The sequence below is a fragment of the Protopterus annectens genome, chromosome 9.part0 (assembly GCF_019279795.1).
Source record: "Protopterus annectens isolate FY-2018-M chromosome 9.part0, PAN1.0, whole genome shotgun sequence".
In the NCBI taxonomy this organism is placed as follows: Eukaryota; Metazoa; Chordata; order Ceratodontiformes; family Protopteridae; genus Protopterus; species Protopterus annectens.
The window spans coordinates 1,506,829,454-1,506,855,975 of NC_056743.1; the positions used below are offsets into that span (position 1 = coordinate 1,506,829,454).

Consider the following 26,522-nt stretch of genomic DNA (forward strand, 5'->3'; position numbering starts at 1 on the left):
AGTCCCTTGTTGTGGTAGCAGGCCTCTGCCCACCAGAGGAACTCTGTCTTTATACAAGGAATGATAGAAATCATTGTTTGCAGGTCCTGAGAATGTTGACACCATAGGCTTTTTAGATACCACTGGAGTTTCCTCATATGCAGTCTTGCATATGGAATTGGTAGAATGCAAGAGGCCATGAACCTCAGAGCTTGCAGTATTTTCCTTGCAGATAGCTGGGGTTTTGTGGCTAATAGTTTGAAGTAGGTTGTCAAATAGACTTGTTTCTCTGGAGTGAGGAATGCCATCTGGGAAGTTGTGCTCAAGCTTGCCCCCAGGAATACAATCTGTTGGCAGGGTATTGGGTGAGATTTCTTTTCACTGATGGTGTACCCCAGTGAGGTTAGAAGTTTCTTTACAAATGCTAGGTGTTGTAATAGCAAGTCCTGGCTTTCTGCCTGAATCAGACAATCGTCCAAGTATGGGTAAATTTGAATATTTCTCTGCCTGCAAAATGCAATGGCTGGAGCTAGACACTGTGAACACCCTGGGCACAGTAGATAAGCCAAAGGGAAGTGTAGAGAAAGTACAGTTTTGTACCTACCATAAATGTAGATGTCCGAACTGGATAGCATCTGCAGTCATCACAGCTGGGTTGTCCTGTCGTCAGGCAGCCCGTCAGTCGGCCGGATTCCAAAGTCCGGGTCCGCTTCGCTGATGTCGCCTTCTCCGACGCCATCTCTGTTGGTGGGTATAAAGGCATCAGCCGACGCCATTTTCCTCAGTGTTTCTTGCCCCAGATGCCAGAAGCCCTCTTGAAGGCTAAAAATTTTGGATAGATGCCAATGTTTCCAAAAGGATATAGGTAACACAAAAATAAGCATGTATGTACATATATACAAACAAATACAAACAAATACACCATAAAAGACTCCCCCCCCATCAGCTAGCTATTAGGAGGGTAAACACCCTAGAAGCACCTCAGAGGGGAAGGAGGGAGGGTAATCCTGACTGCAGATGCTATCCAGTTCGGACATCTACATTTATGGTAGGTACAAAACTGTACTATGTCCTTCATGGATGCATCTGCAGTCATCACAGCTGGGTAGAATACCATAGCCAACTAGGGGAGGAGGATGAAGGTAGATTATGGTGTGGTTAGGATCCCTTGCAGTACAGCAGTGGCAAACCCTGCTCGGGATCTGGAATATAGAGGCAAATTATAATGCTTGGCAAATGTATGCACGGAGGTCCAAGTAGCCTCAATAATGTCTTTGGTAGCCACCGTAAGAAGGCTGCGGTAGTGGCTGTTGCCCTTGTAGAATGAGGTCTTATGTTCTGTGGAATTGGTTTTCCATGGAAGGAGTAGCAGAAACGTATGCAATTTCCTATCCATTTGGAGATTGTCTGTTTGGAAATAGCTTTTCCCTCCTTCCTGTTGCATAGGCCACAAAAAGTTGGTCAGTCTTTCTGTTGCTTTTGGTTCTGTCCAAGTAGTAGCGTAGCTGTCTATGTACATCCAATGTATGTAGTATTCTTTCCCCTCTGTTTTGTGGGTTGGGAAAGAAGGTAGGTAGGTGGATTGCCTGGTTTAAAGACACTCTGGATACCACCTTAGGCATAAATGTTGGATTAGTCCTCATGGACCCTCTATCTTGGTGGAAGATTAGGTAGGGTTGCACTGCCATTAAGGCCTGTAGCTCTGAAACCCTCCTTGCTGAAGTAATTGCCAGTAGGAAAGCAGTTTTCCATGACAGGTGTTGTAGGTCTGCTGTTGCTGCTGGTTCAAAGGGTGATAGTGTCAACTTTTCTAGTACGAAGTTTAAGTCCCAAGCTGGCAATGGCGGTTTCCTTGGAGGTTTTACATTCTTGATTCCTCTGAAAAACTGCCTGAGCAAAGGGTGTGAAAAAACAGGTGGATCAAAGCTGTATTCTGCTGAAATAGCTGATGCATGTATCTTGATGGAGGAGTAGGACAGGCCTGAATGGAGAAGTTCGGCCAGATACTCCAGAATGTTAGGCATATCTATGTTTGACACATCTTTTCCTCTTTCAGAACTCCAAATGACAAACCTTTTCCATTTTCCAGCGTAGTTCCTTCTTGTTGAAGGTCTGCTTCAAGAATAATGTCTTTAACTCTTTGGGAAAGTTCTGGTTAGCTGCTGCTATGTGATGTTCCATGCAGTCAGCTGTAAAGTTTTTAGGTTTGGATGTATGGTGCTGTAGTTGTTCTGAGTTAGCATCAAAGGCATCAGGGGTATTGGCCACATATCGTTTCGAGACAAGCTCCTCAGCAGTGGGTACCAGTGTTGTCTTGGCCAGTTTGGAGCTATTAGGATTATCCTTGGATGTTCTTCCTTGATCTTTAGTAGTACTTTGTGTATCAAGGGAAGAGGAGGGAATGCATATGCTGTTAGGCCTTTCCAGCTGAAGGAGAGGGAATCCACTTTCCATGCTAGTGGGTGGAATGTCCTTGTGCAGAATTTTTTGAGTTGTTGATTGTGAGGTGATGCGAATAGATCTATCTGAGGCATTCCCCATTTCTTTGAGATGGTCTTGAAGATGTCCGGGTGCAGGTGCCATTCGTGGGCATCTGATGTGGTTCTGCTTAATATGTCTGCTAGAGTATTTTGCTTTCCTGGTACAAATATTGCCTGTAGTTGGATGTTGTAGCTGAGTGCCAGGGTCCACAGCTCCAAAGTCATTCTGCATAGGGGGTATGAATGAGTGCCTCCCTGTTTGTTGATGTACCACATGACTGTGGTGTTGTCTGTCCTTATCATCAACTGGCCCTCTTTGAGAAATGGTCTGAACTTTTGGATTGCCAGTTTTACTGTCAGCATTTCTTTTAGGTTGATGTGCAGGCGAAGTTGGTCCTGAGTCCACAATCCTTGCATTTGTCCAGCATATGTGCCCCCATCCCTCGGTCTGAAGCGCCTGTTGTGATGATCTGGCTTGCTTGACATCTGAAGGGAAGTCCTGGGTTGGACTGGCATGCCTGAGCCCACCATAGGAACTCCTGTTTTAAGCATGGAATTAGTGGAATTTCTGTTTCTAGACTGTGTCTGTGTTGGGACCATAAATTCCTTAGGTACCACTGTAGTTTTCTCATATGTAGTCTGGCAAATGGGACCAAGATTATGCATGATGCCATGAAACCCAAGGCCTGCAGTACCTTTCTTGCTGTTAACTTGCTCAGTTTTGTTAGTGCCAAGAAGTAAAGAGGGAGTTCTTTTTGTTTTTCTGTAGTTAGGAATGCCATTTGCCTTACTGTGTCCAATTCCGCTCCCAAGAATGTCCTTGTTTGGGATGGTATCAGCCTTGACTTTTGTAAATTGACTGTGTATCCCAGTGCTTGTAGCAAGTAGATGACCCTTCAAATCTGTTGTCAACTTGCTTTTGTTGTCCCCTTGTAGCAGGCAGTCGTCCAGGTATGGGTAAATTTGAATTCCCTGTAGTCTGCAATGTGCGATTACTGATGCCAGGCATTTTGTGAATACTCTGGGCAGTGGATAAGCCAAAAGGCAATGCTGAGAATTGATAGTGCTCTGATCCTGCAAGAAATCTGAGGTATCTTCTGCAGCTTGGTCGAATAGGGACGTGCAGGTATGCCTCCTTGAGATCTAGAGTTACCAGCCAACACTCCTTGCCCAGCATGGGAAGAAGTTGCTGTAGGGTCAGCATTTTGAATTTTGGGACAATGATGTATGAATTCAAGGTAGACAGGTCGAGAATTGGTCTCCAACTTTTTTCCTTTCTTGGAACTAGGAATAATCTGGAGTAGAACCCCTTTCCTTGCTCTGCTGTTGGCACTTTTTCCACAGCTCTCATGTTTGAGAACTCCACTATCTGTTGTAAGGCCTCTGTTTTTTGATTTGGCGGTAGATTTGGCATTCCTCTTTTGACTGGTAAAGTGTGGAAATGGAATCGGTAACCTTGATCTATGGTTTGTAAAATCCACTTGTCTTTTGTTATATGGTGCCAGTTCTTTGAAAATAAGGTTAGCTTTCCGCCTATAGGAGCTGCTATTTGTTCCCTGGTAGGCGGATTTAGGATTAAGTCACTGTTGGTGTGTTGATGTAGTGGCAGTGGTTGTGTCTGTTCCTCTGTTACCTTGCCACTGTCGTCCTCTGTAGGCACCTCCTCTGGATTGGTTTCTGCCTCTGGGACGTCTATTCCTGCCCCTTTGAAATCTTGTGGAGTCAGGAAAGGACCAATTTTTGGCAGGCCAGTTCCTGCTAAACCTAGGTGGTTGAACCTGCAGGAAATCTTTAACAGTTTGAACTGATTTTGCCTTTTCTTCCATTTTCTTCATAACCTGCTGGGCAGGTGCACCAAACAAACTTGTCTTATCCATAGGAGCATCCAGCAACTTAGCTTTAACATGATCCGGTAGAGCTTGCTCCCTTAGCCACGCATGCCTTCTAATTACTGTGCCAGTCATGGCTGATCTAAATGAAGCCTCCAGTGCATCATAGCCACATTTTAAGGAATGGTTACTAACCTGTTGTATGCTATTTACCATTTCTAATACATATTTCTTGTCAAGAGATTCATCAGTGGTTAGCTTTTTAGTTAACTGATCAAGCATAAACTCTTGGTATTGTATCATGTGGAACTGACAGTTTAAAGCTCTAGCTGAGAGAGTAGCTGAAGTGTAAACCTTTTACCCCATCTATCTAATGACCTTGCTTCCCTTTCAGAAGGAATAGGGTTTTTAGCTATGGTCGCGGCTACTGCCTTGGGACCCTGGGAAATTGTTTCTGGGTCTGCAAGTGGAGCCTTGTAAAGGTGATGATGGGTATCTGGTACCCTGTAAAATCTGTCAGGTTTGGCAGGGGCTGGGGGTAATGAATCTGGAGCAGAGCAGACATCGTTGAAGGCATCATCTACCACAGAGAGAACAGGAGGTATAGCTAAGGGCCTGTGCTGTGGAAGGTGCAGAAAGGTTCTAAGTCTTTTTCTGGAATCTGAAAAATCTTGTTGCTGCCATTGGAACTGCTCCCGCATGGCATGTAAGGTTTCCCCAAAGGAGAATTCTTCTGGAGGGGAAGCAGCTGGAATGGATTCTTCCGCATCAGAATCTTCAAAATTGGAGAAAGGGGCCTCTGGCTGGTCAGTTATGTCTGATTCATCAGCAGAATCATCAGAGGACACTGGCTCAGGGGGCTCTGTCCTAGGTCTCTTCTCTGGGGGCTGAGAGGCCCTGTCAGGGTGAGATTGTGATCCTCTAATTAATGAAATTAAATCTTCTGCCAAAGTAAGCATCTGAGAACTAGAAGAGGGCCTAGTTGAGGGTGGTTTAACAGGCACTGTTTTCTTAATCTTGGTTGCTTTAGCCCTGGCGAAGGCCTTAATGGACATGGCTGCTGGAGGCCTAGCAGCACCACGTGCTGGGGTAGAGACATCCAAAGGGATGGTATCTGACAAGTCAGTGGTAGCCACCGTAGTGGATAAAAATTCTGAGGCCAATTCAGGAGTTGTAGCAGGGGCCTCAGCTGTGGGTATAGATTCGGCTGTACCCTGATCAGTTTTCTCGGTTTCGGCCGAAACCGAGACACTCGCGGTTTGCTTAAGCATGGTTTCGGCCGAAACCACGGACGCAGTGTCGGTCTTTTCTTTGCTTTTGGCAGAAAGTGTTGTCGGAGGATCCGGCATAACGCACGCAGTCAGAACCGAAAAACTGTTCTGCGAACTCCGACCGACGCCTAAGCGTTCGTCGGTTGAAAGAAGCGCAGGCTGAACAGGCTGCTACGTCGTGGGCTGGGCCTAAACAAGGCAGACAGTAAGAATGGAAATCTTTATGAGGTATTTGTTTCCCACAGGTTAAACAATTATTAACTTTTCTGACATCGGCTGAGGCAAGAAAGAGTCCCCAACGGGTACTTAGCTTTAGAAGTCTTGCAGTATTCGGTAGAAGTAATCTCTGGATCCGACCGACCGCACTTGCTAACAGCTTCTGCTTAGCAGCGGCAAGAAAGACTAAGGAAAATGGCGTCGGCTGATGCCTTTATACCAAGACCAACAGAGATGACGTCGGGAGAAGAGCGACATCAGCCGAAGCCGGACCCGGACTTTGGAATCCGGCCGACTGACGGGCTGCCTGACGACAGGACAACCCAGCTGTGATGACTGCAGATGCATCCATGAAGGACATCTGAAAGTGCATGGAGCCCACCCTGAAACGTAGGTATTGTCTGCAGCATCCTCTTATTGGGATGTGCAGGTAAGCTTCCTTTAAGTCTAGGGTTGCCAGCCAGGCATCCTTTCCTAGCATAGGAAGAAGCTGTTGAAGAGTTAGCATTTTGAATTTTGGAACCACCAGAAAGCTGTTGAGAATAGAGGTCCAGGATAGGATGCCCGAGTGGTCTTTTCTGGGTACAAGAAAAAGTCTTGAATAAAAACCTTTTCCCCTTTGTTCTGCTGGGGCAGGTTGAATAGCCATGATACTGAGAAGAGAGAACCTGCTGTTGGGCCTCCGCCCATTGATTTGGGGGTAGGTCTGGCCAACCATTTAGGGTTGGTAGTGTGTGGAAGTGGAATCTGTATCCTTGGGAAACTGTTCAAAACCCATTTGTACTGGGTAATGAGTTCCCAGTTTTTTGCATGCAGGGCGAGCTTTCCTCCAAAGGGAGCAGGTAGTTGAGCAGGGCTTGGAAGGTTTAAGATTAAGTCATCGTGCCATTTTTCCATAGGGGGTGGCTTACTACTCCCTGCTTTGAAAGTGGGAGCCCCCCACTGCTTAGAACTGTGCATAGTCTGAGACTGTAGCCTAGGTGGTCTGCTGTTCCTGGGTTTGGACTGAAGTCCTGGAAGGGACTGGAAAGGACCAGTTCTATGAAGGCCAATGCCTACTGAATCTGGGAGACACTACTTGTAGGAAATTTTTAACAGTTTGCATAGATTTAGCTTTTTCCTCTATCCTTTTGAGGACTTCTGCTTTGTTGCCAAAAAGGCGGTCTTGGTTTAAGGGAACATACAGTAATTTAGCTTTAACATGATCTGGCAAGTTTTGTTCTTTAAGCCAAGCATGCCTTCCAAGTACAGACCTAGTGACAGCACCCCTGCAAGATGCTTCTAAAGCATCAAAACCACACTGCAAAGTATGATTATCAACTTGTTCTGCAGAATGCCACTAACAAACCTGCCTAACTTAATCTTTACTCTGTTATTTTGTTTTATGAATGATTGTATTAAGCCACCTTCTCTATGCAACTTAACCAACCATTGAATTGATCCTCTATCTTAGTATAATTCAATATGTACGTGTCTGATTGTCCCTTTTATTAATACTGTCAAACTTGTTCATAGTTCATAGTTTAGTACTAAGCTAACTGCCCTTATGAGCCATTTTAGGCCTAGCCAATTATCCCTTGTGAGACTCGAACCCTGCACCTTGTGTTTGTAAGGCAAACACCTTAGCCATTAAGTCACCCTCCCAACCCAGGTTTGTTTGTCTTGGAGCTTTTCTACCCGGGCCTCCGCTGAAAATGGACATTACTCCAGTCGGACTAAAAATAAATAAAATAAATAAAATAAAATAAAATGCATTAAATCTTGCAATTCTTTGTGTTCAGCACAATCAGGAATCAACATAATTTTCTGTTTAAGTAGTCCCATAATATGCTGCTGATACTTTAACATATGAAACTGACAATTTAAAGCCCTAATGGCTAAAGTAGCAGAAGTGTATACCTTCTTACCCCATCTGTCCAAGACTCTAGAATCTCTATCAGAAGGGGTAGGATTTTTGGCAGCAGTAGCCTTAATGCCTTTTGGTCCTTGGGAAATGGTCTCTGGATCTGCAGAAGGATTCTTGAAGAGGAACTTGAGAGTCATGTACTCTGTAGTACCTGTCAGGTTTTCTGGGAGCTGGAGGTAAAGTGTCTGGGGGTAAGGCTAGATTCCAAGAAAGTATTATCTACAATGTCCAGAACAGGAGGGATTGCTAAAGGCCTGTGTTGAGGTAGGAGTATAAATTCCCTAAGTCTCTTTTTGGACTCTGAATAATCCTGGCTTTCCCAGCAGAAATGCTCCCTAAGAGTATGCAAGATTTCACCAAAAGAAAAATCTTCTGGAGGGAAGCAGATGGAATGGAATCCTCTACATCCGAATCCTCATAAGTAGATAAGGGTAGATAAGGGCAAATCCTGGTAATCAGAAGGAGCAGAAATATCACATTCCTGATCAGAAGAATCAGAAAGAAAATCAGTTCTAGGTCTCTCAGAGGGGGAAAGCTGGCTTCCCCTAATTAAGGTAATAAGGTCATCAGCCATTCTAAGCATTTGTTTTTGAGGCATATGGGCCTGAGCCTGCGGTTTGGTTGTTGGTTTTCTAGGCATAGTGCGAGTTTTTGGCCTGGATGAAAATGATGGCGTCTGTTTAATATGAATGTCTGTAGGCCTGAATACACCCTAAGAAGTCGGTGCCTGCACAGCGGCTCCAGACCAATCCAAGCTAAAGACATCGACAGGTTCCATAGTCGAAGAAGCATCTTGCGGCATATCGGACTCCGAATGGGTCTCAGTACAGGCCTGCGAATCTGAAGTAGCGGGTTATCAGGGGCTGCAAAAGCACCTCACTGAGTACCGGCAGACTGGCAACTAGCTTACCGGAAGCATCGTTGGCAGCTTTGGACCTATGCGGTCTGTTTCTGTCTTTATCCTTATGTTTTTTTTGAAGATCGGTAGGTCGGATGGCTTACCGAAGCCATTTCAGAGTACACAGATAGAGTACGAAAGTAATTGGCTGTAAAAATAGCCAGACAGCAAATAGTTCAGGCGTTGAACAAGGCACAAAACCAACAGCGAGGGATGTCATGGTCTGGCCCTAAGCAGGGGATGCAGTAAGAATGAACATCTCTATGAGGTATTTACTTTCCACAGGTAAGACAACTGTTAACTTTTACTGACATCGGTTAGAACAAGAAAAAGGATCCCCAATGGGGTACTTATCTTTTTTGAAGACTTCGGGTCTGAAACTCGAAAACAAAAATTTCAGGAGTCGGCTGACCGGCACTTGCGAACTGTTTCGGCTTCAGGCACCGCACGGCAAAAAAGACTGATGTAATGGCGTCGGCTGCATATTTTATTCCCCTGATGACCTGACGTCAAGGAAGAAGCGACAGCATCCGACGCAGAAATCCAAAGACTCTGGTATTCAGGCCGGCTGAGGGCTACCTGCAGGAAGATAACCCAAATGTGATGACTGCAACAGTGAAATACGAAGAACATCCCAAGTTCCAGAGGGAAAAAATATTTCCTAGTGGTAGTGGATTATGCTACAGGATACCCTGAAGCAGTGGCTTGGTCCTCCATTGATGCAGAGAAGGTGGCAAATGCTTTGTAAGAGATTTTCAGCAAGGTACGTTTTCCAAAAAAAATACTGACCGTCAGAGGTGCCAATTTCATGTCAGACCTGCTGGCTTGTCTGTGGAAGTCCTGTGGGGTGAAGCACATGAAGACCACCACCTACCATCCCCAGACTAATAGTCTTGTTGACAGGTTAAACTCTACAATCAAGTCCATGCTATGAGCATTTTCACATCAGTTTAAGAGGGAGTGGGACAAATATTTTTTGCCCCATCTGTTTGCTTACAGAGACGCTCCCTGGGAATCCACAGGTTTTTCACCCTTTGAGTTGCTGTATGAGCATAGGGTTAGGGGACCTCTAGATTAACTCGAGATAAGTGGGAAGGTGAGTGCGAGTCTCACAAGGAGTCTGTTGTGGCATACGTCCTAAACCTCAGAACAAGGCTCAGGGAACTCATTGGCTTGGCCCAAGAGAACCTGGCAGAAGCCCAACAACAGGAAAAAGGTGTGGTATGACAGGAATGCACGAGTTAGAGAGTATGCTGTGGGGCAGGAGGTAATGGTTCTCATTCCTGTCAGACACAGCAAGCCGCAAGCAATTTGGGCGGGACCATGCAAGGTGGTAAGAAAGGTAAGTGATGTTAATTACATGGTGGAACTGCTAGGCAGAAGGCAGGGGGCACAAATTATACCATATTAACATGATGAAACCCTACCATGATAGGGAGGCCCTTGTGCTGAGCATTTGCAGTGGCTTGCAGGAGGAGTCCGAGGGAGATTTGGGGACTGATCTCCTCAGTGAGGCTCGGGCGGACACCTCACTGGAAGGGGTAGCAATGTCCCAGCAGCTATCTCCTACCCAGGTCTGAGAAATCCAAACAGTGTTGCAGGAATTTGGGGACATGCTCACTGGAAAACCAGGGTGCACCCACCTAAAGCAGCACCACATGGATACAAGACCCCAAAGGCCTATTAGGCAGGCCCCTTATAGAGTGCCTGAGAAAGTCAAACAGACTCTGAGGGAGGAGGTACAGGAGATGCTGGAACTAGGGGTGATTCAAGAGTCCAACAGTGCCTGTGCCTCCCCAGTGGTGCTGGTACCAAAGAAGGATGGCAGCACCAGGTTGTGTGTGGACTACAGGAAATTAAATAATCACACAGTCAGATGATTACCCCATGCCTAGGACAGATGAGGCCCTAGAGCAGCTAGGTGGGGCTAAGTATCTTACAACCATTGATCTTACCACGGGTTACTGGCAGGTGCCCTTGACTCCCAATGCTAGAGAGAAGTCAGCCTTTGTGACTCATTTTGGCTTGTATGAGTTCACAAAGATGCCCTTTGGGATGATGAATGCCCTAGCGACTTTCCATAGCTGGAAGATCGTATCCTAGCAGGAGCAGGAGGGTTTTCCCTTGCTTACCCTAGATGATATTGCCATCTAGAGCCATTCCTGGCCAGAGCACCTTCAGCATGTCAAGGATGTGCTGGGTAGACTACAGAGGGCAGGGATGACCATTAAGCCCAGCAAATGTCAGGTGAATATGGCAGAGGTCTTCTACCTAGGACATAAAGTGGGGAGTAATAAGATAAGGCCAGAACCTGCCAAAGTGGAAGCCTTTCAGGCATGGCCTACACCTGTTACTAAAAGGCAGGTGAGGGCATTCTTAGGGACAGCAGGCTACTACAGAGAGTTCATGCCCAGTTATAGTACCATAGCTGCTCCCCTCACAGACCTGACAAGGAAGAGCAGACCAGATAAGGTAGTGTGGACCCCGGCATGTAAGCAGGCATTCCAGATGCTTAAAGAAGCTTTGGGAGGACCCCCTGTGTCAGCCAGTCCGGATTACAGCCAATAATTTGTTGTGCAGGTGGATGCTTCAAACCATGGGGTGGGGGCTGTACTTAGCCAAATTTCTTGAGAGGGAGAAGAGCACCCAGTGGTTTATCTCAGTCACAGGCTCCAACCCAGGGAGGAATGCTATGCAGCTGTAGAAAAGGAATGTCTAGCCATAGTGTGGGCACTGCAGAAACTTCAGTCTAATCGGTATGGAAGGAAATTCAGTGTTATGATAGATCGCAACACCCTAACATGGTTAAACAGAGCCAGCCATCAAAATTCCAAGTTGCTAAGATGAAGCCTAGGGTTGTAAGCATATATGTCAGTGCAGCACCACAGTGGGATTAGCAATGCTAATGCAGATGGGCTTTCAAGACAGGGAATGGGGTAAGGTATACTCAGATAGACCTAACCCTCTCAAGCAGCATTTCTCAAGGGTCACTTGAAAAACTAGCTTGAGTTCTCCAGGGGGGGGGGGTGTGAAGGCTGCCAAGCCTAGCTAGATAGAATTTTATAGATAATTCTGTCATTTGTAAATATTAATGTAAGCCACAGGCTTGTTGTCTTAAATGGAAAAAATGCTGTTACATGTGGAACTGGAAAATAATGCAACAACAATGCACTCTACTGACCAAGTAAAGCATGTTGCAACCCTTTGATGTAAACACAGCTAGGGCCAGTCTAGATGAAGGAATTCTTGATATTGTGTTAAGGCCAGAGTTAATGGTCAGAATTTGCATACATATTTGTCCTTTATTGCTCTGGTTTCTGCCCAGAGGTGAAGAATGTAAATGTAGTTTCTGTTAGCCTAGGAACCCAGGGAAGTGAGAAGAATAATCTAATGTGAACAATAACGTGACTTTAAAAACAGAGAGAATCAGAGAGCATTAAGCATTTTTGTCTTGACCATCCAAACCTTCAGCACTGTCTTGCTCTACATGTAAGTTTATCTTAGACTTGTGTTTTCTCTTAGAAATAGCTAGAAACTAGAAATATTAGACTAAGTGTTTTTCTGTGATGTCAGAACTGAGGTACTGAATTATTTTAAGTATTTCTCTGATCTCTGAACTCTTGACTAGCACTGTGTAGTAAAAAGTATGGTCTTGTGTTTTTATTATTTATTGTTAAATATTTTTCAACCTTTCAACTGTGGCTGTTTTGTGTAGAGATAATTTAAGCTGTAGAGTACATTGCAAGTAAATAGTGATACTGTACCAAGTCACTTTAATAAGCCTTGACTGTTTAGTCACAATTACCAGTTGAATAATAATATTGAGCAGTAATAATTGAACACCCTTTTAAGGGCCTTTGAGTAGCTGATAAATATTAGTGGGTGGTGGCAGCTGATACTACCGTATGGTCTGGGAAAAAGGGGCACAGCTGTAGAACCCATGCCAGCCTTCCCCAGGAGTGTCTGTGTGGTTGTATAAACTCTTCTCAAAGTGTGTGTGTGTCAGCTACTTGGGCAGAGACACGAAGCACTGGTTGGACAGAGAGGGTGCTGGAGGTTTTAGCTTGCCCACTAGGCTGAGATCTGGACCCTATAGCTGTGCCAGTGGGGAGTCTTATTGGGGACCTGGAGAGCAAGGGAGTGACCAGTCCCAGACTGACTGTGATCTCTGTGCTCTTAAGGGAAATTGCACTTTACTGTGTGTATTTGTTATCCTTTCCTCCTACAGGAGATGCTCCTCACTGGTGTTAGTAGTGAAGACTGAGGCTCCTTGATTGCTGGGCCAGGGCACGGGGCATCACAGAGGGTAACAAGCACCCTTCCCTAACATGTATTTGGGGAATTCCCGTAGGCCCCTCTGAAATAATCAGCAGTGGTTCCCCCTCCGCATCTGCACCAGATGTAGGCATAGCCTCAGTGGACACGCATGTAAGCTGTTGCATTCCAGCCTCCAAATGGGTCACAGCAGAGCGACAGACACAATAAACAGTCCTTGCTTTCCTTAACGAACCCAATAGAGATATACAATGGAGGCCGGACAGCAACATCTTTTTGGCTTTCTTTTAAGTGGTGACTGAATGTTAGGGCAGGTGGATTTGCCCATGGTACTCTCAGCCAAAAGCTTCTGTCGCTGGTTCTCTATGCAACTGGAAAAAGAGATGCTAAATGACTGTGGAGTATCTTAGGGACAAATGCTTGACAATCTCACACTGCATATGGTCATAGGTAGCACCCAAACAAAAAAAGGCAGTTTGTGTCCATCTTTATGGGGAATATGTCTGCCACACTCATTTTCCCTTTGTGGATGACATGTAAACTTAAGATAATAGATAGAAAAAAAGAAGAGAGGAGACCCCAATGGGGCACTTATCTGCAGGAGCTCAGTAGTGGAACCAATTCAGCGAATGGCTTGCAGACAGAATTCAAACGCAGCATTCAAACTGGCAGCCAAGAAGTTCTGAACATTAGCTGTTTGTATGTCACATATCTCTTATTCCCTCAACAGAGCATATGTCTGACATACAGCAGCCAGAAGATGTAAAGGCTTTGATATGCTGACTGGATGTTCCACTATCCTCATCAGGATATCCCCGAAAAAAAGAATACTCCAAAGGAGAGAAGGAAGGACATAAAGTGTCCGGAAATTGAACAGCCCAGCATGCAACAGTTTGATCAAGTGAAAACTGAAGAATGAAGGATGAAGAAAAGAAAATGTCAAGAAAACTCTACTAAAATAGTATAGTTGGAGTTGTTATAAGAAACCAGACATAAAATAAACTATGCATAGACGTCTAATCTGTACTTCTGCGTCTCTTAAAGGAATTAAAAACTTGGTAAATACAAGATTGGTATAAAAAGGATGTCATATTACAGAAAAATAAAGTTAACTTGAGTTCAAAATTAAATAATGAAGATTTATAATACAATTTCTAATTATACAGAATCCAAGGAAACAATAGCCAATCAAGTCCTTTCACAGCTAAAATTATACACAAAGCAACAATTCAGTACACCTTTTCAGACTAATCCAAGTTGGCAAATCTACCACTTCCTAAACTGTCTCCCTGCCTAGCTCAAAGGAATGTGAATAGTCAGACAGATCTACTGACAATGTCCACTTACAACTGCAAACAGCTCAAGCAGAAAAGTACCCAATTAGTAAAACATTGTGAAAAACATCAGAAGTAGACTGCTGTGGAATCAAAAAAGATGGCTCAACATGACATTCACACTAGAACAGCAGAGAGCAAAATCATCAGAGGCCCTACCAGTATAACTGGAACTGCAGAACTTAGTAATGTTGGGACAACTGAAGATTGCTTACAAAGGGAGGGAGAGAAAGGGACTGCTTCCAGTTTTAACTTAAAAAATGCTAACCTTTCTTTAAAAAAGCCTAACACAGAAGACACCAGTTTGTTATAAAAAGTGAATTATCCTTTATATTTATTGCCATCCACCAATAACCCCCCCCCCCATTTTCTAGACCTGAGATTGGGGTGTTACTTTAACAGTGAATCATTTAGTGCCAATGTTCACACTGCCAGGTGGCTAGCCCTGCCATGGTTGCTCTTCCATACCACACACATTTAGTCCTACAGCTAAATTGACTTTGGAATGCAGGAGGAAAACAAGTCACCAGAAGAAGACCCAAGTGAAAACAGGGAGGACATGCAGAATTCAAACAGAAAGCACTTCCAGCCTACAAATGAACTGGAAAACCTCTTACTGTGAGGCAACAACACTGCTGTTACACTGCTGTATCTCTTCTAGCCAGATCAATTACTGAAATCATTTCTGAGTCTAAGCTATACACAAGATAAAATTGCAAATGTCCTTTAGTACTTACAGCGGAGTTAAAGGCTAAAACCTGCTAAAGAGGCCCAACAACTTGACCCCCCCCTCCCATTTTTCCAACTTACCTTTTTAAAAAGTTTATGAACTTTATACTAGGCAAATGCCCAGTGAAAACCTGGTAACCAATTTGTTTTATAATCTGACAATCAGAAAACACTTCTTGTTTAATCTTGCTCACACCCATCCTCCCCCACCTAACCCTTCCATGACCAGTGCTCGTAGTCGGAACACAGGTATATCATTTGTACCACAGAACTGGGTCATTCATTATTAAAACATTTAATAGCAAATATCGAAAATCTTTTAAAGGAATTCTTTATCATTTACTGACACTCTTACAATGCTACCATTGAAACCAAAGGGTCTTCTAGGTACTAATGATGCAACTTCTTCATACAAAGCGATACTCCACATAGCATAGAATGGCTTTCTAATATTCTACTTAAAACTGGGGATTTACCTTTAAAGGAATTAAGATTACACTGTACGGACAGCATCTATTACCAAACAATAACATTTTCAGCAACTAAAGGCAGATACTGTGGTGCTGCGTTGTGTCCACTTTTGCAAGCAAGTTCAGCCCAAGAAGCCATTAAAAGAGTCTAGCTGAAATTCCCCTGCCTCAGAGTACTGTCTGGTTAAGTGACTTCCTTGGACTCAGAGAAGATAAATGGAGGCTGAAGAAATCAAACCCTGGGCTACAGAAGAAGCTTGTTAACACCTCACTATTTTAATCCCCTATGTTAAATGTCAGGCTCTTTTGAAAGAGATTTATGTTTACCCAACTCTCATTTTTTAACTTTTGCAAAGCAATATCATGCTTTCCATGAATATGATGGCTCAGTCCAGCTTTTGCATTGTAGTATCTGAATTTCAGGAGTCCATGGAAAGCACTGGCAATGCACCATGCAATGGACTTTTACTTTTTTTTTTTTTAAGTTCCCATGTCTCACAGAATGGGGCCAGATATATACCTACACTAAATGATACTAAATGAATTTTTTATGCAAAAACTTATGCCTTGAAACAAACAAGAAACTAGCTCAGTTTCCTAACTGCTCCAGAGTATGGCCTTGATAAGTGACTAGTTAGGTGTGGGGTACAGTAGGTAACTGGAAGCTAAGGGAATCAAAACTGTGTACTACAGCAAGCAGCTTGTTAACTGCTAAGACTTAATCCTCTGCACTAAATCGCCAGACAAACAAGAAACTACACTGCTACATTCAGGTCTTTTTGTTTGTTGTTGCTTACCTAATAAGCCCACTAAACACAACTGCCCTTTCAGGCATGACCAAAGAATATTGTGTGGTCAAATGCCTTGCTCATAGTCTTAAAGTATGCAAACATTGACAGAAAGAATCAAACTCTGAACCTTTGATTGCAAGCAGCAGCTTAGGGCCTTTACCATCCTGTGCAATTAGGCAATGTAGTTGAAATAAATAAAAAAAAAGTTCTCTCCTAGGGAGTATCCTACTGAGCTGCCAATACTGGCTGCTTCCCTATGCAAGAAAGGAAATGTGTTTTATGCAAGAAGATAGCAATACAAATGCAAATTTAGTCCTGGTAAGGATGACAGAAATAATCCCACTTTGGCTGTGGCTTTAACTTAGTCTTTGAATTTGAAAAGGGTGAAGTCTAAGGAGGATTCTGACAGGTGATCCTCAAATAGCAGAGCAGCCGAGACAAAAGCAAAAGCAAAGTAATACTGTAAATGATAGCTCAAAATAAGACAACTACTTTTTTCTATCAAACAAGGCCTGCGAGTACACAAAGGTTCATTGCAAATCCCCTCCTACAGTTAATGTAATGTCACAAGGATAAAGGGTTTTAAACCACCATAGGCTAGCTTATATTTATTTCACCTTGTTCCAGATGAAAGGCACTCTATGTTGGCAAAATTTCTGGGAAGCTTCACAAGTGGATACACAAGTCTACAAATGCAATTACAAGCAAAAATTTAAATACTTGTATATTTTATGTTCTTGAAAAAAAAAAGTATTAAAGATATGGGGACACTAGAGTTCTTCTGGAAAATGATTATTCACTGTACTCCAAGTAAGAGAAAAGCAAGTTTATTGTGGCAGTCAAAGGATAGCAAAGATGCAGATGTAAGATTCAAGATGCTCTATCCAGCTGTCTTCAGAATATTTTTTCTTTGAAAATCAAGCACATTTTGAATGCAGAAAAGACTAAGAAAAAAAAGCTTAGCCAACATGACGCGAGACGACAAGATGACTAAAAATCTACTTCTCAGTTTACTGACTTTTATTCAAGATTTGAGAGGTGTGAGATACAAGCTTTTCATCAAAAGGGAAGAAAAACACTTTTATTTAAATTCTACTTAAATATTTAAAGTTGTACTTAGTGACCCAAGTAGTGGCAACTTTTTTGTATTTTAAAGGAAAACTCCATCCTAGAACTAAAAAAAAAAATCTGTTTTTTTTTCACTCTGTTTCCTTACCTATTTTAACACCTCAAAATCACTACATGCTTTATTTGTAATTTGAGCTTGTTTTCCACAACATGGCTACCAATGGGGCTATATGTATCAACGTGATCTTGTTCTCCTTCAACCCTTTCTCTTTGCCATAACGCTTTGTATGACTCATGCCAGACATAAGGAAGTAACTGAGTTCCCATGCCATTGACACATAATGGGATTTGTGAGAGTCACTTATCTTTTTTACCTTCTGTAAAAGGACTGCTTCTTTTCAGTCTCTAATCACCCTCATTTATGTTTGGTTCAAACCTTATTTTACACTATACTTAGAAGTTATCCAGCTACAGCCAGAAAAGTAACTAGATTATAGGCTTTTGTTCAGGGTTTTCTTTTGTAGTCCAAGAGGAATTGATTCTGCAAAGGTCTCAGTGCAGTGACAGTTTTAACACCTCTACAGTAGTGTGGAGGGAGGGGACTGTTAATTCCTCGAACTACAAAAGAAAACCTTGAACATGCCTGCAATTTACCTAGTTTTCTGGCTATAGCTGAATAACTTCTAAGTATAGTGTAAAACAATGTCAGAGCCAAACATAAATGTGGGTGAGTAGAGACAGAAAAGAAGCAGTCCTTTTACAGAACATAAAGGAGGTAACACTGACTCACACAAATCCCATTACATGTCAATAGCATGGGAATTCACAGTTACTTCCTTATGTCTGGCATGAGCCGTACAAAGCATTATGGGAAACAGAAAGGGTTGAGGGAGAACAAGAGCTATGTTGTAGCAAACAGACTAAAATTACAAACAAAGCACTTATGGCAACTTTGAGGTGTTAAAACTGGTCAGGAAACAATGACAAGAGTTAAAAAAAATAAATAAAAAAGATTTTAGTTCTAGGGTGGAGTTTTCCTTTAAGATCAAAGATCTAGCTGAAGTATGGAGCCAAGCTTGTAAATTTGTAATATTTCACTGTTATAATGAGTAAGGAAAAGGAATCCTGTAGCTCAAGTTGAAGGGCAGTAGATCATTTGATATAATTTAGCCATGTTTCAAGAGTTTTGAAAAGTAAAGTACCTGTGAATTGGGGGTCATGTTCAATGACCACTACTACAGTGAATGCGGTGCAGTGGTGCAGCAGTTAATGCTGTCGCCTCACAGCAAGAGGTTATCCGGTTCGATTCTCGGCTGGGGTGCCTTCTGTGTGGAGTTTGCATGTTCTCCCTGCATTCGTGTGGGTTTTCTCCGGGTACTACGGTTTCCCCCCACATTCTAAAGTCATGCTTCTGGAGCATTTCTCCCCGGGCCTCAGCTGAAAACAGGATCTGTGGAACCTAGTCGGACTTTCCTGGTCAACAAATGTTAAATAAATAAATAAAATAAATAAATGCTTCCCCTCAAATAACAAAACTACTCTCTAAGAAACAGCCAGGAAAGCAACCCAATTCTAGCTAGACCACCATTCATAACTGCAATTAGCAAAACAGCCTTTTCAAGATTAGGTCCTGAAACTTGAAATCACTTGCCAATAGAAGTCACAAATCTCTACACAATCCAAGCTTTTTAAACTTCCTTAAAACATTTTCAAAGGCAAGCTAAGTGTACTTGCTTTGATAAACAGTGTTTACAGTATTTGATGACTGAATGCAAACATCCTACAGAGTACATACCAATTTTTGCATTTTTCTACCTTTTTCATTTTATTCAAAACACAGCACATATCCTTTTAAATATTCCATCATACGTGTAAGGCTCTATTTGCCTTGCTGTGTAAAAGTTTATTTTGTAAAATTATATGCTGAATTTCTGTAAAAGTTTTGTAACTACTCATAAGCCTGATCATGACTGACAAGGATCAACAGACCGGTTGATTCACTTACCTGGTTAACAAATGGAAATCAACAAATAATTTAAATTAAATTAAATTAGCCTTAGTACTGAAACAGCTGGTAGGGGAGGACGAAAGTGATGGCAGCTTACCTACATGACAGGTGTTTTTGCCCCACTGAGGAATACCCTCTGGTTGAAGGTTCTAAAAGAATCTACATGCACATAATTACTTGTGAGCACATGTCCAACCAGAGACAGCACACATCTCACAGAGTATCAATGGAGTGCAGAAAAGCAAATCCACACCAGTGTAGCAGGTGCTGTATTATATTGTTTGACCAACAACTGGAAGGATGTAGAAGCATCAAAAAATCTCCCTGACTCTTCCAAGATGACAATTTCTTAGGTTTTTCTTGCTCCCTCCGCATCATCTGATGGGCTTGATGAAGAATGAATAGGTCAATACTGGTAAATAATGGCCGACAACCATAAGAAGTGACATATAAAAAAATAAAATAAAAGATGAGGCAGTTTCGATATCCATGCACTGTATGACTGATGTTGAATACAGTCACTTAACAGGGGGCAAGTAAAGGCCTGCTATTTTCAAAGATGGAGGAAGGGATTGAATTGTTTAAAACCCCATGGGAAAAGAGGAAATCAGTACTCAAGAACCATGGAGCACTTAAATGTCAAAACACCATTCATGGCAAGTATTCACAAAGGAGTATGTCAATGTCAAACTAGCATTCATGGAAAGTACTGGGAATGCAGTTGAGAAGGGTGTAACTATCTGAGGATTACTGGTCTTTGGGGGGTCATGAATTACCATGTCTGTAAATTATTGTACAAATTAGAGTTCAAATTAATACAGCATTTCAAACTTGACCTCATCAAAACAAAGTTAGGTTTACAAATCCATTGTTCAGGTCAAACTCATTTGTGCAATGTCAGATGAAGATGGGGTTGGAATACAGACACCAGCTGCAGAAAAAAAAAATTGAACGACTCCCCTCTAAAATAAATGTACCCTCAGCTTAAAATGTATTTTCAACAAGATAAATCTGGGAGTTAATCAGCTTCCATAAGGGAGGGAATTTAAGGAAGACTTGATAAATATGGTTACATGCAATGTTTGCCTATTTGGTCTTCAATACACTTGCACTTGTTTTAGGCTAGTCATACAATACCTGAAACTCAGTTGCACACAATGTTGTATGGCTACCAAGGACAATTAAACTTAAATCAACATAGGTTATGTGGAACTGTAGAATGATTAATGTCAGTGATGGCATTATTTATGCAATTATTAAGATGCAACATTACAACACTAAGTGTATGTCCATCTGGCAATGTGCATATCCCAACATACTGTCTCATACTAGTCAGCCTCTAACTGAACAAGCAAGTGGTGTTCTAAGTACTATACTGGACTGCAAAACAGGAGAAAGAGGCCTCTGGCTTCATGCCATGCTTTATGGCCTCATTTCTTACACTATACAGGAAAGGCAGAGGAAACTGTATATTCCTCCTGACAGCAATTAAAAAAAACTGCATAATGATAAACACGGGCAAGAAAAAATCTAATGCAGTCAGAAAACCTGACAAACACACGGCGTCCTGTATGAGGCAGGAACATGCATTTAGGCAGTGAAAAATAAGGAAGAAGCAAAACATTAGGCGTAAACTAATATCCTTGAATACTTCCCTTTTAGTACTTTTGAGATTTTACATGTGTGCGTGCATGTTTTCTTCCTTGCAAAAGATGAACAGTTGTTAGTACATTAAAGAGATGCATCACAGATGTTTATTTTCACAGCTGAAGTCAAAACAGGAGATAGAATTTAAAGCAATACTTACTGTCAGTGAAGAACACATGTGCGGCTTTGTAGGTGAAGGTGGGTACTTCTCTGAAGTCATTTATCAATGCTCTCACAGACTGAAAGGAGAGACAAAAATCACTACAAAATATCCAACGGTAGTTACTTTTAAATCAGTCATAACAGTAGCAATGTATTCCTAAAGGATTACCGTGGGAAAAGATGATAAAAAAAAAAAAACTACTATAACAGATGCTAATACTGTACATGCGGGAGCAAATCCTTTGAACAATTAATTTGGCAACAGCTTAATGTTTTAACCAAATTCCTTCAAAACCTATGTATGTGTGATCAGAAGTTTTTTTTTTTTTTTTTTTTTTAAGTCACAGTGCTTCTTGAACCATCTCCCTGGCAAGTATCGTTTCAAGTTTAAGAATGCAATTTTTTTAAGAAACGCAATTAGAGAATAATAAAGGGGCACTGTGTAAGGCAGACTAAAGCATAACGTTTTTACCTCAAAAAGACTGCAAACTCAAAGTAAAAAATAAATAAATACACTGACAAATTGGAGTAAATTCCAATGATTACTACCATCATTGTGGCACAATAGATCCATATAATAAAATTTCTTAAAATAGTTGCTGTTTAATTGTTTATAGCTTAAGAGGTGACTTTTTCCAAACCCATGCAAATACTGCACATATGAGAAAGAGCTACAGGGAATGACTTATAAGTAGTTTAGATTTTGTTCTGTGACTGTTTAATAGATTATATGAAGAGCTGTGGATGACACAAGCTGCACAGAAAAATACAAAGGATAGCAGTTACAATAAGTATATAAAGTACTTATTCTCAAAGAAGTAAAATGAAAAAAAGTTGCAAAGGCCTGTAAATAAATCTCCTTCTGTGTAGAATGCTTACATTTACTGTAATTTCCATTGCTTCTTGTCACTAGTTATAGAAGTGTGAATCCCGCCCTTGTACTTCATTGCATAAACTGGAAAGTGTAAAACATGCTTAAAGAGAAACAATAAACTACCTTACAATTTTTTTGTTTACAATACTAATATGTAGGCTGAAATGTTAATGCATGTGTGGAAGAAAGTACAGTTGTGTACACTTACCATAAATGTAGATGTTCAAGTGTATTCACTGTTGCAATCATCACACTTGGGTTATCTGCCTGCAGGTAGCCCTCAATCGGCCCAAATACCAGAGACTTGGTATTTCTGCATCGGTTGCTGTCACTTCAGGACTGACGTCAGGTCGTCAGGGGTATAAAAACAGGCAGCCAACGCCATTACATCAGTTTTTCTTGCCCCAAATGTCAGGAGTCCCCCAAATAGGGAGCTAAGTTATGGTGGGGAAACCACCACCAGTAAAAAGTAAATACCAATAGCCCTGTAAGGGGCGAGTAATAGACAGAGAGGAGGGAGAGAGAGAGACAAGGGGGCTGGAGGGTGGGAAACCACGACTTGCAACAGTGAATACACTCGAACATCCACATTTATAATAAGTGTACACAACTGTACTATGTTCTTCGTGTTTCAATGTTGCAATCATCACACTTGGGTTGATTCCCAAAGCTGAAGGGTGGAGGCAGTCAAAAAAAGTTGGGGCTGGCTAGAAAAAAAATCTGCCCTGGATGTGGAGAAGATAGGCAGGTGGTAATGCTTGGTGAAGGTGTGTACAGAACTCCAGGTAGCAGCTTCCAGAATGTCCCTGGCAGATATTCCCTGGAGGATTGCTGTAGAGGTAGAAGTTGCCCTAATGGAATGTGTTCTGACCCCCTGAGGGGTTGGTTTCGCATGGTGTTTGTAGCAGAAATGGGTACAGTGTGCTATCCATTTGGAAATTGTTTGTTTTGAAATTGCCTTGCCCTCTGCCCCGGTGCAAAGCTGACTAGCAACTGGTCACATTTCCTGAAGGGCTTAGTCCTATCAAGGTAGAATCTGAGCTGTTTCTGCACATCCAAGGACTGCAGGATCCTTTCCCCTTTATTTTGAGGATTAGGGAAGAAAGTTGGCAAATGGATAGATTGGTTGAGAGCCACACTGGACACCACTTTAGACAATGGAAGGGTTAGTCCGGAGGGCGACCTTGTCAGCATGAAAAATAATGAAGGGTTCCACAGCCATAAGTGATTTGTAGTTCAGACATTCTTCTAGCTGAAGTGATGGCCAGAAGCTGTTTTCCGAGAGAAGAACTTTAACTCTGCTGATGCTGCAGGCCGGGGGGTGGGGGGAGCTTTTCCAGTACAAAGTTAAGGTCCCAAGCAGGGGTGGGTACTCTCCTTGGTGGCCTTAAGTTGTTTTCCCCTCTCAGAAACTGTTTAATGAGAGGGTAAGAGAAGAGAGGTGGCTCAGTGTTGTAATGAGCCGAGATGGCAGAGGCATGATCTTAATGGAGAAGGATAGGCCTCTGTGGAGTAGATCAGCTAGGTAATTCAGGATTAGAAGTAAGGAGGGCAGTGCTGTGTCCTCTCCTTTAGATTGAATCCAGGAACAATACTTTTTCCACTTATCAGCATAGGATTTCCTTGTACTGGGTCTTCTGGCTTCAAGAATGACGTCCAGCATCTGCCTACTTAGGCTGGTCACTGGGGGAGAATTCAAGGAATAAGCCAGGCTGCAAGATTCAGGGTTTGCAGTTGCAGATGCAGGATCTGTCCCTCCTGCTGAGTGAGAAGGGTTGGGATCTGGGGTAGGTACCAGGGTGGCACCAGTGACAAGCTGCAGACTAGTGGGGACCAGTACTGGCGTGGCTAGTCCGGAGCAATCAGGACTGCCCTCGGCACAGATTGAGAGGTTTTACCCACTAGAAGGATAAGGCTTCCACTTTTAAGACCCTGCTGTGAGGTGTCCTGGTGCAGAATTTGCTGACCTGGTAATTGTAGGGGGAGGCAAAAAGGTCCACCTCTGGGGTCGCCCATTTCTGGGTTAGAAGGCTGAAGGTGCTGGGGGGCCAACTGCCACTCGAGTGGGTCTAGGAGATGTCTGCTTAGATCATATGCCAGAGAGTTTTGTTTTCCTGGCAGGAATTGAGCTTGCAGATGAATATGCATGCCCAATGCTGTGTTCCACAAGGCCATGGCTAGCCTGAAGAGTAGGTAAGAGTGGTTTCCTCCCTGCTTGTTGATGTACCACACAATCGTGGTGTTTGTTTTTATTAGCAGGGATCCTGGTGAGAGTAGGGATCTGAAAGCTCAGTTGTGCAGATGAATTTGACTTGGGCTCCAGTGGCCCTGAATGCACTTGTTGTCCAGATGTGCCCCCCCAGGCATCATCTGATGTGTCTGTGGTTAGGGTCTGGGCGGCGTGGGGTTGAGTACAGGGAAGTCCCTTGTTGTGGTTGCATGCTGCTGCCCACCAAAGAAACTCTGTCCTTAGACAAGGTATGATAGGTAAGATGGTTTCCAGGTCCTGAGAATGCTGGCACCAAAGACTTTTTAAGTACCACTGAAGTTTCCTCATATGCAGTCTGGCATATGGAATTAGTAGAATGCAAGAGGCCATGAACCCTAGGGCCTGCAGGATTTTCTTTGTGGATAGCCTGGTTCTGCAATGTCATAAAGGCTTGTTTTTCTGGAGTAAGGAATGCCATCTGGGATGCTGTGTCCAAGCTTGCTCCAAGGAATACAATCTTTTGACTGGGGACTAGTGTTGATTTGTTTTCATTGATAGTGTACCCCAGGGAGGTTAGAAGGTTCTTTACAAATGTCAGGTGCTGCAAGAGCTTTTCCTGACTGTCTGCCTGAATCAGGTAGTCATCCAAGTAGGGGAAAATTTGAATCTTTCTCGGTCTGCAATAGGCAATGGCTGGAGCCAGGCATTTTGTGAAGACTCTGAGAGCAGTGGATAAGCCAAAGGGAAGTGCAGAGAACTGATAATGCATAGATCCTGCCCTGAAACGTAAGTATTTCCTGCATGAGTCTCTGACAGGGATGTGCAGATAGGCTTCTTTTAGGTCTAGGGTGGCTAGCCAGACATCTTTGGACAGCATAGGAAGAAACTGCTGAAGGGGGAGCATTTTGAATGTTGGTACCACCAAGAAGGTGTTTAGAAAGGAAAGATCTAGGATTGGGCACAAAGTGTCCTCTTTTTTGGGTAACAAGAAAAGTTTGGAAGAAAACCCTTGACCTATATCTGTTCTGCAGGAACAGGCTTAATTGCCCTTATGGAGAGCAGGGATTGAACTTGGTTTTGTGCCTCTGCCCACCAGTTTGGTGGGTGGTCTGGGAACCCTTTTGGGGTTGGCAGTGAGTGGAAGTAAAACTTGTATCCCTTGGATACAATGTTGAGGACCCATCAGTCTTTGGTGATGGAGGTCCAGTTTTTTCTTTTGCATGATAGACAAGTTTTCCTCCTAGGGGCACAAGCAACTGGGCAGAGGTGAGGAGCGGAGTCGTGAAGTCATTGTGAATTCTTTCCATAAGGGGTGGCTTTGCACTCCCAGTTTAAGAAGTGAAGGCACTCCATTGCTTAGATCTCTGCATACCATGAGACTGTAATCTGGGGGGGGGGGGTTCTGTTTCTCCTGGGTATAGCTAGAGATGGCCTTGAGGGGGCTGGAAAGGGCCCAATGTTTCAAGGGGAAATCCCTACTGAATCTTGGAGGCTGCACTTGCAAAAATCTTTGACTGTCTGCATAGCCTTAGCTTTTTCTTCCATCATTTTCGGAACAACTTCTGCTTTGTCGTCAAACAGATTGTCCTTGTTCAAAGGAGCATCTAATAATTTTGATTTGACATGGTCTGGCAAGGTCTGTTCCTTAAGCCAAGCATGCCTTCTCAGTAGAGAACCAGTGACTGCTGCCCTGCAAGATGCTTCTAGGGTATCAAAGCCACATTGCAAGGTAGGCTTGCTAACTTGGCTTGCAGAATGCATAAGCTCCTATAATGTTTTGTTTTCTGCAGTCTGTAAAGGTAGATAATTTTTGCTTAAGTTCTATAATATGTTGCTGGTATTTCAGCATGTAAAACTAGCAATTCAATGCCCTAATGGTGAGAGTTACAGAAGTGTATACTTTTTTACCCCATCTGTCTAAAGATCAGGAATCCCTGTCCAAAGGGGTGGGATTCTTAGCTGTGGTTGCTTTTATACCTTTAGGCTCCAGGGAAATGACCTCTGGGTCAGCAGTAGGATTTCTGAAAAGAAATTTGTGAGAGTCAGGAACTCTGCAGTACCTATCTCATTTCCTTGGAGCAGGGGGTAAAGTATCAGGAGTTAGACTGGATTCCATAAAGACATCATCCACAACATCCAGAACTGGAGGGATTGCTAAAGGTCTATGTTGCGGCAAATCTAAAAATTCTCCAAGTCTCCTTTTGGACTGAGGATAATCCTGGCATTCCAGTGGAAATGCTCTCAAAGTATGAAGGGTTTCACCAAGAGAAAAATCCTCTGGAGGGAAAGCAGAGGGAATATGGAGTCCTCTGCATATGAATCCTCATAAGCAGATAAAGGCATGTCTTCATATTCAGAAACCTCAGAGTCGTCAGA

At 42.9% G+C, this 26,522-nt stretch overlaps 1 protein-coding gene across 1 annotated transcript in view; it reads right to left on the reverse strand.

The window, feature by feature from the left end:
- LOC122810712 (syntaxin-binding protein 2-like) overlaps positions 1-26,522 on the reverse strand; it is a 1,751,886-nt gene that overhangs the window by 1,504,761 nt on the left and 220,603 nt on the right. The window contains exon 4 of the mRNA XM_044082277.1: positions 21,062-21,140. Within this exon, the coding sequence (XP_043938212.1) occupies positions 21,062-21,140 (79 nt within the window). The remainder of the gene's footprint in view (positions 1-21,061; positions 21,141-26,522) is intronic.